Consider the following 16,685-nt stretch of genomic DNA (forward strand, 5'->3'; position numbering starts at 1 on the left):
GATAGCCGGGTTGACATTTAGGTGATGACAAATGAAGCCCGGATCCAGGCCTGGAGCTTCATAAGGATCCCACGCAAAAACATCAACATTATCCTTCAAGAACTCTAACAACTCCATTTTCTCTTGGTGTGGCAAAAGTACACCGACTTGGAAGAATCTCTCCGGGTCATCGGCCACTGGAAACTTCTCTAATCCCTCGCACTGTGTCTCATCTCCTGTCACCACTCCAGATGAATCAGGAGCCGTTAACTGCTATAAGTCCTTGTTGATCAAAGCCGAAGACTCGGCTTCTGTCTGATGCAGTACTGTAGCCGATATGCACTGCCTGGCTACTGATTGGCTGCCGAGGATTTCCTCAACACATTCCCCCGAGGGGAATTTAACTTTAACATGTAAGGTAGAGGAGATGGCTCCAAGCGCATGCAGCCAAGGCCTGGCAAGGATGGCCGTGTATGGAGAGTACGCATCAACCACGATGAAGTCCACCTCCACCGTTTCTGAGCCGGACTGAACGGGCAAACGGATCTGTCCCTTTGGCACAATGGCTCTCCCTTCAAAGCTTATAAGTGGCGAGTCATAAGGAGTAAGGTCTTCCAACTTCAACCTTAACCCCTTAAATAGATCAGGGTACATGATATCTGCACCGCTGCCCTGATTTATCATCACCCTTCTCACGTCATAGTTCCCAATTCTGAGGGTAACCACAAGAGCATCGTCATGGGGCTGGATAGTCCCTACCTTATCCTCCTCCGAGAAATCTAGGACGGGCAAAGTGCCCTTCAACCTCTTCGGCCTGTGACCCATGTCCTCGGTCTGTGGATGGGAAACCACCATCACCCTAGTGGGACCTGAGCCGGTCCTGCCAGGGGCAGCGAAGATAACATTAATTGTTCCCAAGGCTGGCCGAGATGTATTGTTCCTCTGGTTGTTTGAGCCTACTTGACTGACCTGCCCAGTGGGCTGACACAGGTGCTGCTTTAACTTTCCCTCACTGACGAGCTGCTCCAGATGGTTCCACAGGGTCCGACAGTTCTCGGTAGTGTGGCCCACATCCCGGTGGTACTGGCAAAAGAGGTTGTGATTCCTCTTCGCAGGGTCTCCTGCCATCTTATCAGGCCATTTAAAGAAGGGTTCCTTGCGAACTTTCTCCAACAGCTGATGTACTGGTTCCCGGAATACAGTGTTCACGGCCTGAGGTGCTGCCGAGGCGGACTGTCCAACGTAATCTCTCCTCGGCCTGTTATTGTGATATCTGTCCGACCTGAAATCCCTTCTCTCCTGCGGGATAACCTTCTCCTTTCCCTTTCCTTGCTGTTGGTCTTCCTCCACTCTCTTATACTCGTCAATACGGTCCATGAGGCGACGTACACTGCGAACAGGCTTTTTAGTCAAAGACTTTCTCAGGTCGTGATCAGTAGGGAGGCCCACCTTAAAGGTATTAAGTGCCACCTCATCAAAGTCACCATCTATTTCATTAAACATCTTCCAGTAACGATCGGAGTATGCTTTCAACGTCTCCCCCTCTCTCATAGTCATGGATAACAGCGAGTCCAATGGACGAGGTACTCTGCTACACGTGATGAACCATGAAGCGAATGCCCTAGTAAGCTCCCCAAACGAACTTATAGACCCCGACTTGAGGCCGTTGAACCACCTCATAGCAACAGGTCCCAGGCTGGAGGGGAAAACTTTGCACTTCAGGGTCTCGTTGTGAAAGTGCACCGCCATCCTCTGGTTGAAGTGACTCACGTGCTCCACCGGATCAGTCCGGGCATTATAGATGGTGAAATTGGGCTGGGTAAACCTTCTGGGAAGCCTTCCTTTCTCAATCCTATGTGCAAATGGAGATTTGGAGAGCTGGTGCAACGCCCTACTCATAGCATCGTTGCCTAAGCCCCTAGAACGAGGCTTCTTACGTCTGCGAGTTGGCTGGTCGCCCTCCTCACTGGAGGATGTTGCTCTGGTGGGAGAGCGCGACCTTGAGCTGTGGCCAGCTCCCCTATCCTCCTCTGAGGAAGAGTTAGATGAGGACGGTGAAAACCTACGCTTAGCGCGGCGTAGCTTTCTCTTTAAACGATTGATTTCCTTCTGCATGGATTTAGAACCCTCATCGTGGGTGGTGCTACCCCCTTCATGAATATGGCCAGCACCTGGATATTCTGTATGGACACTCCCCTCACGATCTCTTTGATGTTCAAGACGTTCAAAATGATCTTCCGGCTGTGATCCCTATGACTCAGCATGGTGAGCACCTAAGCCTGCCATAGTATCCCTGTCCCTTCTAGACTAGATTTCCCACAGACGGCGCCAATTGTAAGTGCACAATTGCACCTGGCCCCAAGAACAGTTACGGGCCCAGGCCCAATGAGCCTTAAACAATGTACTTTGTAGAGTGTGGGCTTGAAACCCAGGTTAGAAGTGTTTGAGGATTAAATGACAAGCCAAAGATGGTAAACACTTGAAAACAACAATGAATACTGTAGATCAACCTGCTCGGACGTAAGCCGAGAACTGTTCTTATATTATTTCTCTCTCCTTTTTTTCTCTTTCTTTTAGGTTACAAAGAAGGGGGGTCCCTATTTCTGTTCTAAGTTGCTCCTTAAATACTACTCTTCTTTTTGATCCTCTGTACACGTGTTGCCCCAAACTCCCCTTTAGCCTAGATATTTCTTTTCTCAGTGCCTTTGAATAGTAACCAGAAGTCTCCATTTCACTGTTCAGGTGTCATTTTCCCATTAATGCGGCCAGGGTGGTAGGTGCAGGGTCTTTAATGTGGAGGTGACAGCTTTAATCTTTGGTGTTTCTATCACATCGGTGCTTCCAGGACATTCAAGGGTTTACCCCTTTTATCCACCGGTTTTAACCATGTCATTGCCTAACGTTTATCATGAAGTCCCAGGTTCTCTGGTGTCCGTCCGAAGAGAAACTCACCCTCGGCTGGATCCTCGGATCCTCGGCGTATGGGCCGACCCGTAGTACTAACAAGTTCTAAACTCAAGAGCAGGTCGGCCTTCTTTGGCACGGCCTAAAGGCCCATATCTCCATCAGGGTCCTTTTACTCCCCACAGGTTCAATGTTGACATGTTTTACCCACCAATAATAGGTTAACAACTTGTTGCATAAGATTTGTTATTAAATTATTATGGTCACTTTATTATTATTCTTGTATTAACATTTTCAATTTGCACTTTATCTTTTATTAGTCTATATTTTTTCTTATTCTCTTTGTTAGTACAAAAAATTGTAATATTTAATGTATTTGCGTGATTTTTTCGTGACGTTGATATATTCAAATTGTTTCTTTATTAAATTTTATATAATTTAAATTTCTTAGTAATCACCCTAAAACAAATTCCTAGAACTGCCACTAACTTTGATGGAATATACTATATTCGTTTTTTTTTTTTTTGGTTCTATATATTTGTATATTGTTAGCCAATTATACAAGATTTGTATACTCATTAGAGTTTGAGAAGATTATAAATTTCTCTTAAAAAAAGATCTTGTATCAGGGTATGTATGTATACATATTAAAGTTGGTAATTACACACACACACACCCACACACACACATATATACATATATATATATATATATATATATATATATATATAAAATAAAAGTTGGGCTTAGACGCCATGGTTGGTTAAAGTGGATTCACCATACTGCATAATTTTTTTTAGATTTTAAGAAAAAATGGATATAATTTTTCTTCTCCTATAATTTCTAAATTGATAAAAATCTTACTTTGATTCCAATCCAAATTTTATCTGAATTTGATTACAATCTAAATCCCTCATCTGGTCAATTATTAAAATTCTTAATTAAAAAAAAAACAACATACTACTCATTTATTAAAAAATCTTAATTAAAAAAAAAAAGCAACATATACTACGCATGCAGAAATTTATAGATATAATTTTGTTATTATCAACTTTTCTTCTATGACTTTATCATTTTTTTGGATATAGTTATGTTGAGTTTAACTTCTTCTTCTTTGGATAACTTTAAACTTCTACACTAATTATAACTAATATATATATATATATATATATATATATATTTCTATCCTATTTCCTTATTACCATTCACGTTTACTTACCTTTTTAAAAAAAAAATACGGTTCAATGACTATATGACTTTTTTTATATATAAATATACATTCTAAGTTAATTCTTCTTCTCTTATAATTTCTAGAACGATTAGAATCTAAGTTCCTCACAATTGAAAATTCTCTCTCGATATATAACGTTTTTCAGCGTATTTTTATGTACTCTTAGGCACAACTTCTTCTTCTTCTTCTTCTTTTCTCTCCCCCATTATCAATAATTCTCATTCTCTTACAATTTCTATGTTGTTTAGAAATCTAACTCTCATTTTTCTTATTACTTAGGCAATTGGATGTTTGTGAAATCCATAGTAAAGTCTTTATCAAACCTACTATAAGGACTAAAATTGCCCCTCAGCCCAAGAGATGTGAGTGATGGCCCAACAAGCTCACAACAAAAAATTTGTTAGAGAGTGGATTTTTCAAGTAAAGACTTAATGAATCAAGTGTGGGCCACAGTAGATTGGTTTAGTGTTAGAATGACTGAGAAGTATAATTTGAAGAGAAAAACACTCCTCGGTCAAATCTGAAGAAGATATGTTCTTATATTTATTCCAACTTTTTCTAAGTACAAAGAGTTCTTTTTTTATTTTTTACAAATTAGATGCCCCCTCTTTCATGGAGGCCTTCCCCCTATATAGACCTTCCCTCTCCTTTCATCCTAGTCTTCCATTTGTTGATTAGGTAGATGATCTCTTGGATACATGTCCCATCAGAACTCTCCTAAAAGCTTTGGATGTAGTTGTAAGACTAAGGGTCCGTTTGGATAGAGCTTATTGCTGAAAACTGAAAACACTGTACCAAAATAATTTTAAAATGTGTGAATAGTACCATGGGACCCATTTTTAATAAAAAAAATTCTGTAAAGTGAAGTTTGTGGGTCCCGTGAACAGTACACGGGACCCACAGATGGGCTGAAAAGTCAGCAAATGCGGCTACTGTTCATGCACAGTAGCATGAACAGTAGCCGCTGTCCCCCCTGACCCGTGCATCAGCAGGAAAAAAAAAAAAAAAACGCAGCAGCAGCAGACGCAAACGCAGATAAGCTGTATCCAAACTCCACCTAAATATCCCTATTCTAGCGTCATTTTCACATAAATGCGGCAAGGAGATTAGGTGCAGACCATTTAATGTGGTGGTAGCAGCCTTCTTCTCAGATATTTTTTTAGTTCACTATTGACTCATTTCTCTAAAGCTTATCCTCAAAAGCATGGTTACCTCTTGCACAATATTCTCTAAGCAGCTAGACTCCAACCCTCCACATCACCCACCGAGGAGGCTTGGTTCCTCAGGAGACACTACCTGTTCGTCGCTATTTGTCCTCGTCCACGGCCCATTAACCCACATGCTTATCCTATTGTTTGATTATCCTTGGGTTCCTTGGCATCCTCGGGCATGGCCCACGGCCCAATACTCCTACTCAGTTCTTTTATCCCCACACCTACCATCCAACCTATTACAGGTATGCATTTCTCTTCTTTGTTTTTTTTTTTTTTTGTTTTTTTAAGGTTTTGCTTATGAGTCATAAATGCAAATTTAAATCCATGAAATCTATCATATAAACCTCTATAAATATTATTTAAGAATTATCAAATTTTGTATTCTCTCCTACAAGAAGGGTTCCATTTGTATTTGTGTTGTGTTTATGTGTGTTATTAGATTAAATTAATTTTCTTAAGAAGTAAAATTTTTATGTTACTATTTCTCATTTTTATTTTAGTTGACAATTATATTATATGTGTGCGAAAGAAATTGTCTTTCTCATTTTTATTTTTGTTGTTAATGATATTATATGTGTGTGAAAGAAATTGTCTAACATTATGAGCATGTAACTTTTTTTTTTTTATTTTAAATTTCACTGTAATTAATTTTTATTTTGGTTTTTACAAATATCAATATCCATACCTATATTTATCACCCACAACACATTTGAATAGTATTCATGAATGTGTTTTTAAACATAGCATGTTATAAATATCAACAACATATTCCTTCACAAGATTGCTATTAGCAAGTAATATTAAATCTATATCATGTAAATGAATTCACATCTTAATATGATCATGCAACCATTTGCTTGAACTAATAATTTTTTCTAACATGGTCTTTATCATTTTTATTTATTAAGACTCCTTTCATATTAAATCTTCATGACTCTCCACTCATTGTTTAGATAAAAGAGGTCATTAGTGTATTAAAACATAACTCTAAATAAAAGTTTGAAAAACAAAATAAAGTGCATAACACATTTTAGATGTACTACAAACATTCTAGCAAATGAAAAACCTCTGGTTAAATTTCCTTAGGTTTTTAATTATTAAATTCAAGAATTTTTTTCATATAAATATGTTGTGTGATTGTTTGAATCCAATGAACAATACTTTATATACAATTTATATGATCAAGACTCAAGTGATTATTAATTTGTAATTTTTCAATAAATTTTTTCTAAAAGTTCATAACCAAAACCGTGCAACGCACGGGAGTAATGCTAGAGTGTGTGTGTATATATATAGATATATATATATATATTTTTTTTCATACACACTCATAAGTGGTTGTTTTTTTAAAGCAGTGTATATATATGATTTGAGTTTATCTCGACACAATTGTTCGGTCTTTCTAAACAAAATTTCTAGCTCCGCCACTGCTTGCCTCCTCCCTCCCCTCCATAGAAAAGCTTATAAAAGCGTATAGGGCACCATTATTTAGGCTCAAGAGTTCAACATAAGTGAGTTAAATACCTGGCTTTCTATTTAATAATTTATAAAAATAAAAAAATAACCCTGCCTTTTTTGCCCCCTTTCCCTTTTTGTTCTATGGTAATAAAAAATAAAATAAAAACCCTTTGATCCCTTCCCTTCAAATGACATTACAGCACAACCAAAATACAATGGCATTTTGCAATTGTACTCAGACTTTTCACAAGCAGCCAAACAACTCCAGATTTGCTCATATTCTAACAAATTATAATGAAAAGAGAGTCAAGTGGCTTCATTATTTTCTATGATCAATATTATCCAACAATGCTCCACCAAAATCTTAAAATTAAATTATTACACCAACAACAACAAATACACAGTTATAACATGGACCATGGATTCAGTCCAAAAAAAAAAACATGGACCATGGAAACAACTCACCTCAAACTAATATTGAGAATGATATTCAATGCTTTTTTCTAGCTGGTTAGAAACATCAAGTAACCACAACTGCATCTATTGTTAAAAACTGTAGGAAGCAAGAAGGAACTCCATTTGATAAACTGCTGACCTATCTTTGCTTTCAACGATATTTCACACTGCTGGTTGCAAAAAAGAGAGCAATAATAATCAGAATATTGTCAGTTTGGGAGCATAGTAGGGAATGGAAAGTGCCTATTGTTTCTAAAAGAGATATGAGGTAGTTCTAGATATTATTGATGAAGTAGGTTCCACTGCAAGCAAAGGTTAAGCTTCTGTTAAAATCATGCAAGCAACAAGAGGAATGCATATGTTATGGAATGCAGCACCCAAAAATGTAGAAATTAATTCCAGTTTGCTTTATCTGACAAGAATGTTAGCAAGATGAAGTAGGTTCCTGGTCTCATTTGGAATCTCCAAATACCAGACTGAAAATAAATGTTTCAATTAGAGGCTAAAACAACAGAAAGGCACACAAGAAAGTATTACTGCAAACATTATTCATTTGTAGACAATTAAAGTTACTAAATATATCCAGGGATACATAAATTGCTTAAAAAACATAAAATAATTGAAGGTCAATAACCGATCTCAACAAAGTGAATCTTATCTCGATAGATTAACAACTAATCTTAATGGGTAGAGAAAAGTCATATATGTCCCACATCAACAATTTTGACTTGCTTTCCTCAAGTTGTGAAAAACTCCGCTTAGTAACAATTGCAAACAATTGCAGTGATAACTACAGACTAGAGTTTTAACCTTTTCCTTGAACAGCCACATAATTTATTCTATTTCCACATAACATTCTCTCCTTAGCATTCCTAGTTAATATCAAACAATAATCAACAGGCAAAGGATGGAGAAATTAAATTTCTGTCATGAAATTGAAGGTTTTCTACTCTCAAATTGATGCATAAAAATAAAACAAACTGAAAAACATGACTCTCTCTAATAGAATTTTTTTTAAAAAAAATGCAAAATTGTTTAGGGGGAAAAGAACTCTGAGATTAAGAGTTAATACCCCCTTCCCCTCCATAAAACTTAAAAATAAAAATAATAAAAGAAATTGAAAGCACATGAAAATGCACTTAAAGTATACAAAAGCATACCAAAACAACATAACAGGATTTCAATGTATAAAAGATAAATATCTCACCTTGTACTCAAACCCAATAATATCAACATCATCTTCTTTTTTGCCACAAGACACCACAATCCTTGAATGGAAAATGACAACATCTCCTATAGTCGCAAACAGCTTACTCACTTTCGACTACAAACCAAATGTCTGGGAAGGACAATGGGGAGTGTAAGTTTATTTGGTCAATATGGAGAGTCAAGGAAAATCTATTGTTTTCCCCCTAAACTATTGAATATAGATTCTATATTGTTACTAAATTTCCAAAGGTATACTAATGAAGCACTTAAGGCACCTGCTTCCTGGACCAGGCCACATTTATTGTAGAAGACTTGGCATATGTTGAACGCACCGTCCCTCTCATAGTCTCTATTCAAATTGCTTGCTTGACTGATTAAGGTCGCTTTCCTGTTGTAAAGGCACAGGTGAGAAGTTTTTACATTATAGATATGAAGGTATGAAAAATAGACAGGTTTCATGCATAGATAAGGAAAAGAACTCACAACCCATATACACATACAAAAAGGTTCAAAGAAGTTAAAAAGTCAATTAAGTAAAACAAAAGAGAGCAGTGCTACATGGTCCATGATCTCCCAGAAACATAGCGTATCAATTGTGCTTAGGGTCAATTTGGTTAGGCATTTTGAGAGTTTAAAATACCACTTTTAAAACCCAAAACTCTGTTTGCAACCACAACTCCTCATAGCTTTTTTACAAATACTCATTTTAAACTCAAAACACCGTTTTCAAACAACTTATACAAATGGACCCTTAATGTTATTTCAAGTCACTAAAATTATCTGTACTGATGCAGAGTGTGTTTGGCAAAAATTAAAAAGTCAGATTATTTTACTATTACTCATGGACCCCGTTGCACTTTTTGGTACTATTCATTAGTCTCACGGTACTATTCATGTGTCTCACTATACTATTTCAGCTAACTTTTACCTTTATCTATAGTATTTTCAACAAAAAGTTTTCAGTTTCAGCAAAATAAGCGGAATTTTCTCTTCTTCTTCTTCTTCTTCTTCTTCTTCTTCTTTTAATGTTTTGCCCATGATGGAGGTTTGGAATACAGTGAACAGGAAGATTACCAGTGAGCCACAGTAGTGCAACAACAATATTAGCCACATTCTGAATTGAAACAAAATTCACGCCCCTTGTGCATTGATCTATTTCCATTTCTGTTGCTGGCTATCTGAACTGAGGTGGATACTAAAGCTCCTTATATAATTATATGATTATCAAGCCAAGGGTAAAAGAGATCCCCCAACAAGAATAAGGAAATTTCTCTTGCCCTTCCACCCACCTCCCAACAGAATTATAAATGTTGCACATTATTATATAGTACCCATCATTTCTGGGTCAGTCTCAATTGCATACTTCACAATCCTTACTCCAGTCTCAACTTCATTACTCTATAGCATTACTCTTTAAAACGGGAGGGGAGCCGATCCCCTTATTTTATGCCATTTAAGGTACAGCCAAGTTTGGTTTGAAGTTATAGTTGACTTGGGGCAAATTTAATTAGGGCAACTTGTTTCTTAGTTGAAAATTTTCAAGATAATATTAGGTGATACAATTTTTCGATTAGACATTATTTTCACATCTGACACCATTACTAACATATACTGATCATAATTATTCTGAAAAAAAAAATTGTGAAAAAGGAATTGTCACTAAATTTATTAGTGGAAGAGTAGGAGGGTACCATACTTTATAACTCTATAAACAGTTAAACACAGCCTTCTTTTTCTTTTCTTTTTTGAGAATCCTATCAGGACAACTTTATTTATGAGGGACACCTAGTTTACTAGGATCTGGGTTGGCTCAACACATCCTGCCTAATTCCAAGAGTTACATTTATTTCACTAGCAAACTCACTGGCTGTTTCATATCATAGATTTGGTATATCAAAACTTAAAATTTAATGGAGTTGGAGAAGGGCTTATGAGAAGGTAAAGACTATAAGGCACCACCAACCAACTTGTAGTCCAATTGGAACCTACCCTAGTTTCCATGTCACGGGTTCAATTTTGTCCCTGCCTCCTCCCTCCCCTCTAAAGAAAAGCTTAAAAAAGAGTATAGGGCACCATCATTTAGGCTCAAAAGTTCGACATAGGGGAGTTAAATACTGGGATTTCTATTTAATATATTTTTTTTATTAGAAAAAAGCCTATTTTGCCCCCTTTTCCTTTTTGTTCTATGGTAAAAAATAAACCTTTGATCCCTTCCCTTCAAATGACATTCTAGCACAACCAAGATCCAATGGCATTTTGCATTTTGTACTCAGACTTTTCACAAGCAGGCAAACAACTCTAGATTTGCTCATATTCTAACAAGTAATGATGAAAAGAGAGTCGAGTGACTTCATTATTTTCTATGCTCAATATTATCCAACAATGCTCCACCATAATCCTAAAATTAAATTATTACACCAACAACAACAAATACACAGTTATAACATGGACAATGGAAACAACTCACCTCAAACTAATATTGAGAATGATATTCAATGTTTTTCCCTGCTGGTTAGTAACATGAAGTAACCACTGCATCTACTGGTAAAAACTGTAGGAAGCAAAGGTTAAGCTTCTGTTAAAACCATAAAAGCAACAAGAGGAATGTGTATGTTATAAAATGCAGCACCCAAAAATTTAGAAAAAATTCCAGTTTGCCTTTTTTGACAAGAATGTTAGTAGCATGAAGTAGAGTGGTTTACTGGTCTCATTTGTAACCTCCAAATACCAGACTGAAAATTAATGTGCCAATTAGAGGCCAAGACAACAGAAAAGCATACATCAGGGGAAAATATTTATTCCATTGCAGTGATGACTACAGACTAGAGTTTGGATCTTTGCCCTGAATCGCCACATAATTATTTGATTTCCACATAAAATTCTCTCCTTAGCATCCCTAACATATATCAAATTGATTTATATGGATAAAACAAACTGAAAAAATGAGGCTGTTCTAACAGAAATAAAAATCAAACTGCAAAATTGTTTAGGGGGAAAAGAACTCTGAGCTTAAGAGTTAATTCCCCCTTCCAATCCAAAAAAAAAAAAAAAAAAAAAAAAAAAAAAAAAAAAAAAAAAAAAAAAAAAACCAAAACAAAAGAAAGAAGAAAGTGAAAGCACATTAAAATGCACTTGAAGTATACAAAAGCCTATTAAAACAACATAACAGGATTTCAACATATAAAAGATAAAAATATCTCACCTTGTACTCAAACCCAAAAAGATCAAATTCATCTTCTTTTTTGCCACAAGACACTACAATCCTTCAATGGAAAATGACCACACCTACTATAGTCGCAAACAGCTTACTCACTTTTGACTACAATTGTACAAGCCAAATTGGTAATCTGGGTCCTTCATTCTCCGTGGCACATGTCCTACTGCTACATGTCCACGATGCAGTGATTGGATGGGACCCAGCCAAAATAACTGATCCAGCCTGAGTCACTACTTTACTTGAATCTTCTCTAATTTTTTTTATGTTCCATGTAGTTTATGACTGCTGTGTTGCCCCCCCAAAAAAGAGAAACCAAGGGGGGAGGGGGGTTTGGAACACAGTGAACAGGAAGATTACCAGCGAGCCACAGTAGGGCAACAGCAATGCTAGCCATATTCTGAATTGAAGCAAAATTCAGGCCCCTTGTACACTGACCTATTTCAATTGTGTTGCTGGCTATCAGAATTGAGGTGGATCCTAAAGCTCCTTATATAATTATCAAGTCCAAGGGTAAGAGAGATCCCCCAACAAGAATCAAAGGAAATTCATATAACCTAGAGTGTACTCCAACCAGCTCTCTTTGCCACATTCCTTTCATTCATCATTTCTCTTACCCTTTCTGCCTCCTCCCACCTCCCAACAGAATTATACATGTTGCACATCATTATATAGTACCCATCATTTTCTGGGTCAGTCTCAATAGCATACTTTGCAATCCTCACACCGGTCTCAATTTCATTGTGAATTTTACAAGCACTTAACAAAGCACCCCACACCCCACCATCAGGAGAGAATGGCATTGAAAGGACCAATGCTTCAGCTTCTTGTAGATTACCTGACCTTCCTAGAAGATCTATCATACAGGCATAATGCTTCAAGTTGGGTTTTATAGAATAGTCTTTCATTCTATTAAATAGACACTTCCCTTCTTTGACGAGCCCAGCATGAGCACAAGCTGAGAGAAGAGCAAGGAAAGTGAGTCCATTTGGTTTAACATTTGATTTATCCATCTGCTGAAATATCTCTATAGCAGATTTTGCATGACCATGCATTCCATAACCTGAGATAATCACATTCCAAGATATAACATCCCTCTCTTTCGTTGTGTTGAACAATTTTCTTGCCTTTTCAAGTTGCCCACATTTTGCATACATATCAATCAATGCGGTGGCCAAAGAAATATTAGACTCAATCCCTCTTTCCTTAATGTAATGGTGAATCCTTTCTCCTTTCTCAAGAGATGCAAGATGAGAACAAGCCGAAAGCACTATTACCAATGTTGCTGAGTTGGGTTGCAAGTTTTCTGAAATCATATCTTCAAAGAGGGCTACAGCCTCTGCATAGCGCCCACAATAAGTATAAGATGAGATCAATGTGTTCCATGTGATGATATCCCCCTGTGTCCCACAAAATATTTTTGATGCAATATTCAAATTGCCAGCTTTCACATACATGTCGATGAGTGAACTAACTACCATGACATTTTCATCCATTGAATGTTTAATTATGTAGCAGTGAAGTGAACGGCCAAGATAGGTGGCTCCCAGTTGGGAACATGAAGAAACCATAGAGACCAAGCTATTTGAATCCGGTTCAATGCCAATCCATTGCATCTCTCTAAACAGTTCTATGCACTTTGCTTCCAGCCCTACCTTACTGTAGCCAAAAATCATATTGTTCCAAGAATCTTTGTTTGCTTCAGGTACTCTACAAAAGAGCTTCTCTGCAAGAGATAATAATCCAAACTTGCAATACATGGACAATAATGCATTATGAACCATCATATCCAATACATAGCTCTGCCTTATGATTAATCCATGAAAGATTTTTCCTTCAGAGACAATCATGGAATTACCAAATCCCAAAAGTATGGAACTGATAACTATTCCATCTGGGCATATATCATTCTCCTGCATTTCCCAAAAAAAACTCAAGCCCTCAGTCATAAGCCCAAATCTTGAATAAATACTAATGAGTGATGTCCATGAGAGAAGATCTTTATTAGTTACTTCACAAAAAGAATGGTAAGCTTCTCCAGGGATCCCGCACTTCGAATACATAGACAAAAGCGAAGATTGAACAACTTGTGAACACCCAATTCCAGCTTTTACTATTAAACCATGTAAGCATCTACCTTCAACTAAAGCACCCAGGTTCCCACAAGCTTGAAACCCACCTTCTAATGTTCTAAAAGTCGGTCTCTCACCATCCCCACCCACCCTATGCATCTCACAAAGACACTCCAAACCCTTCTCACTCTCATTATTCTGCACATACCCAATCACAAGTGCAGTCCAAGCAACCACATCTCTAACACACATTTCGTCAAACATAAGATATGCATCATCCATTTGAGCACACTTAGCATACATATACACAAATGAAGACCCAACCGCGGAATTCCCCGCGAAGAGCCCAAGTTTCAAAACCAACCCATGAATGTTCTTGCCATGGTCTAGCAACATCAACTCAGCGCAAGTAGAAACAACCATTGGAATGGTAAATTGGTCAAGTGGGGCATCAAATGCTCGCATTTGGAGATGAAATTCAAGGGCTTGAGAGTAATTGCCATTAGAGAAGTGGGATTTGATTACAGAGTTCCAAAGAAATGTGTCTTTGGGAGACACCGAGTCAAACACCTTGGTGGAAGAAGTGGGTTTGTTGAGAGAGGAATAGAGAGAGATAAGCTTTGAGGCTATGAACAGGTTGTTTGAGTTGCCACTGGCGATGATCAGAGCATGAGATTGGAGGAGAGATTGGAGCGTTGAGGTTTGGTTAGAGAGGAAGTAGTTGAGGTGGCAGTTAAGGTAGTTGGAAGTTGAATATGTAGAGAATAGAAGAGAGGAGGGAAAGCGTTTGAAAAGGTGGGTGGGTTTTAGACACAGCATGGGAGCTCTCTAACGACTATGCTGCCAGAGCTGGGCTTTTTTGTTTGTAAATAAAATTAGCCAGCTTTATATTTTCTTCTTCTTTTTTTTTTTTTTTTTTTTGAGTGTCTATTTACACTCTATAGTATCTACTCCTGACCAAGACTTCAATCGGTTTTTAGAGTAGACAGGGATCAAATCTCAAATCTACTATTTAACCATTAAAAATTTTATCAGTTGAACTAATTAGAACTCACTAAGGCTGCGTTTGGTTGGGTGTAAAATATTTTCCGAGTGTAAAATAATTTCAGGTGAAAATATTTTCGGAAAAGGAAAATATTTTTAGATGTTTGGTGGCATTTTAAAAAATACATTGGAAAATATTTTCAAGTGTTTGGTAACATTCTAAAAATGCAATTTTTTTACTGATTTCTCACATTTTCTCAACCATTTTCTCACATTCCAAACAAATTTTATAATAGAACATTACAATCCACCAACTTCTAAACAAACAAAAATCAAATAAAACACCATGGCCAAATCAAATTAAACTGAGAGAGGGAGGTGAGACAGGGAGGAGGAAGATCGATGGGTCACCGATCTCGCCGGCGCGATCACACGCGTCGATCTCGCCCGGCGCGAGATCGCGCCTCGATCTCGCCCTGCGCGAGCTCGACAGCGCGAGATCGCTCGGCGCGAGCTCGACGGCACTAGATTGCACCTCGATCTCGCCCAGCGCGAGCTCAACAGCGGGCCTTTGGGTTGAGGACGGCGTGATCTTGGCTTCACCGACGATCTCCCTCTAGCTCTCTCTCTCTCTCTTCTGGCGTGGGTTGTTGCTCTCTCCCTCTCCTCTCTGTTTTCCAACGAAAAACTCAATTTGAAGGTAAAATAGACATGGAATTCATTTTACGGGTGGGGGGTTTATTTTACAGTCAATTGATTCCTCTTTTCCGTTTGACCAAAATTTTCGGTGTTGCCAAACACCTGCAAATGCTGAAAACATTTTTCGGAATTGCTTTACTGTCGAAACAAACGCACCCTAAATTAAAAGTTAACAAAAGATAAAAAAAGGATTATTTAAGGACATTAAGAAAGGAAAATGAATATATTAGATATTGGGCTATGACTGAAGTGGTATGACAAATGATATCCAAGATGTGGATGGCATAATTACAAACTTCAAGTGATCTATTTTATGTTAGATTTTCATATTAATCTTCTTCCTCTCCCTCCCTGAAACAGAATAGGAAAACATGGAAGAATACTAATACTAAAAAATATTGACCAAAACTTGTACTAAAACGAATTCACCTACCAAAAAGCGGCAAAAACTAACCAAGATAAAATTCAAATAATAAACTAGAAGGCACCAAAAGACATGTATGTCAAAAAAAAAATGAAACAATTTTTTTTTTTTTTTCACTTACAGAAGAATAAAAAAACTATAGAACACCACCAGGGAAACAATAACAAAAATAATGAAAAACATAATAGGCCTTATTTTTATTTTGTTAGAATTCAAGTAAATGCCTACATAAACAACTTTCAGATGCCAAATACAAACTAATCATTATTTCTAGAAATGATCATATTCAAGTATATTAGTTCTAAATTCAAGCAATAGATACTGACCCTCTAGCTATGACACTTGGCTTTATTAGTTACACAAATTACCATTAGAAAAAATTAATTATTTTGAATTCACTCATCCATAAAAATTGGGATCCTATAAATATTAATGTACCACCCCTTTCCCTTCTCTTCCTAAAAAAATTCAGTATTACAAAATCAATTATTGTAGCACAAGAAATTATAAGTCTACTTTAATTATTGAATCAACCAAACATCATACAAGCAATCCAAAACATAGGAAATTTTAAAGGGTTATGTTGAGTAGACAACCAAAGGAACACAATTGGTCATATGGTGCCCTTTGTTCAGTTGAGTTAATTATATTACATTAGCAATAACAAAGCCACTGTATTGAAATGCAGAACGATAGCCATTTTTCCACAAGTCTATGCTGCCATTTATAAAAGCATAAGAACTGACTTCTAGTAATAAACGTTCAAAATTGGGCTGATTTCACCCCTTTCTTTTTCGTAATAAGCTATGGGACCCAACTTTATGGGCCTGACAATAAATCT

The 16,685-nt window shown here is 37.1% G+C and overlaps 1 protein-coding gene across 4 annotated transcripts; it reads right to left on the bottom strand.

The window, feature by feature from the left end:
- Window positions 1-7,081: 7,081 nt before the first annotated feature.
- LOC142624023 (pentatricopeptide repeat-containing protein At4g39952, mitochondrial) lies at window positions 7,082-14,581 on the bottom strand. Of its 4 annotated transcripts, none has more exons than XM_075797520.1 (5): window positions 11,654-14,581; window positions 10,919-11,002; window positions 8,727-8,839; window positions 8,450-8,581; window positions 7,082-7,409 (listed from the first exon to the last, which is right to left on the bottom strand). In XM_075797520.1, exon 1 carries the CDS (start codon window positions 14,554-14,556, stop codon window positions 12,223-12,225), a length of 2,334 nt encoding a protein of 777 aa, XP_075653635.1. In that variant the 5' UTR covers window positions 14,557-14,581; the 3' UTR covers window positions 7,082-7,409; window positions 8,450-8,581; window positions 8,727-8,839; window positions 10,919-11,002; window positions 11,654-12,222. The 4 variants fall into 4 exon arrangements, with proteins under 4 accessions (XP_075653635.1, XP_075653634.1, XP_075653636.1 ...); XM_075797519.1 differs by having other exon boundaries at window positions 7,082-7,412; XM_075797521.1 differs by lacking the exon at window positions 10,919-11,002 and having other exon boundaries at window positions 7,082-7,412.
- Window positions 14,582-16,685: the final 2,104 nt, after the last annotated feature.

Source organism: Castanea sativa, chromosome 2 (assembly GCF_040712315.1).
Source record: "Castanea sativa cultivar Marrone di Chiusa Pesio chromosome 2, ASM4071231v1".
Lineage (NCBI taxonomy): Eukaryota > Viridiplantae > Streptophyta > Magnoliopsida > Fagales > Fagaceae > Castanea > Castanea sativa.

Bases quoted from the DNA above. Each gene is read 5' to 3' on its own strand.
- LOC142624023 (XM_075797522.1), bottom strand. From the start codon at position 14,556: ATGCTGTGTCTAAAACCCACCCACCTTTTCAAACGCTTTCCCTCCTCT.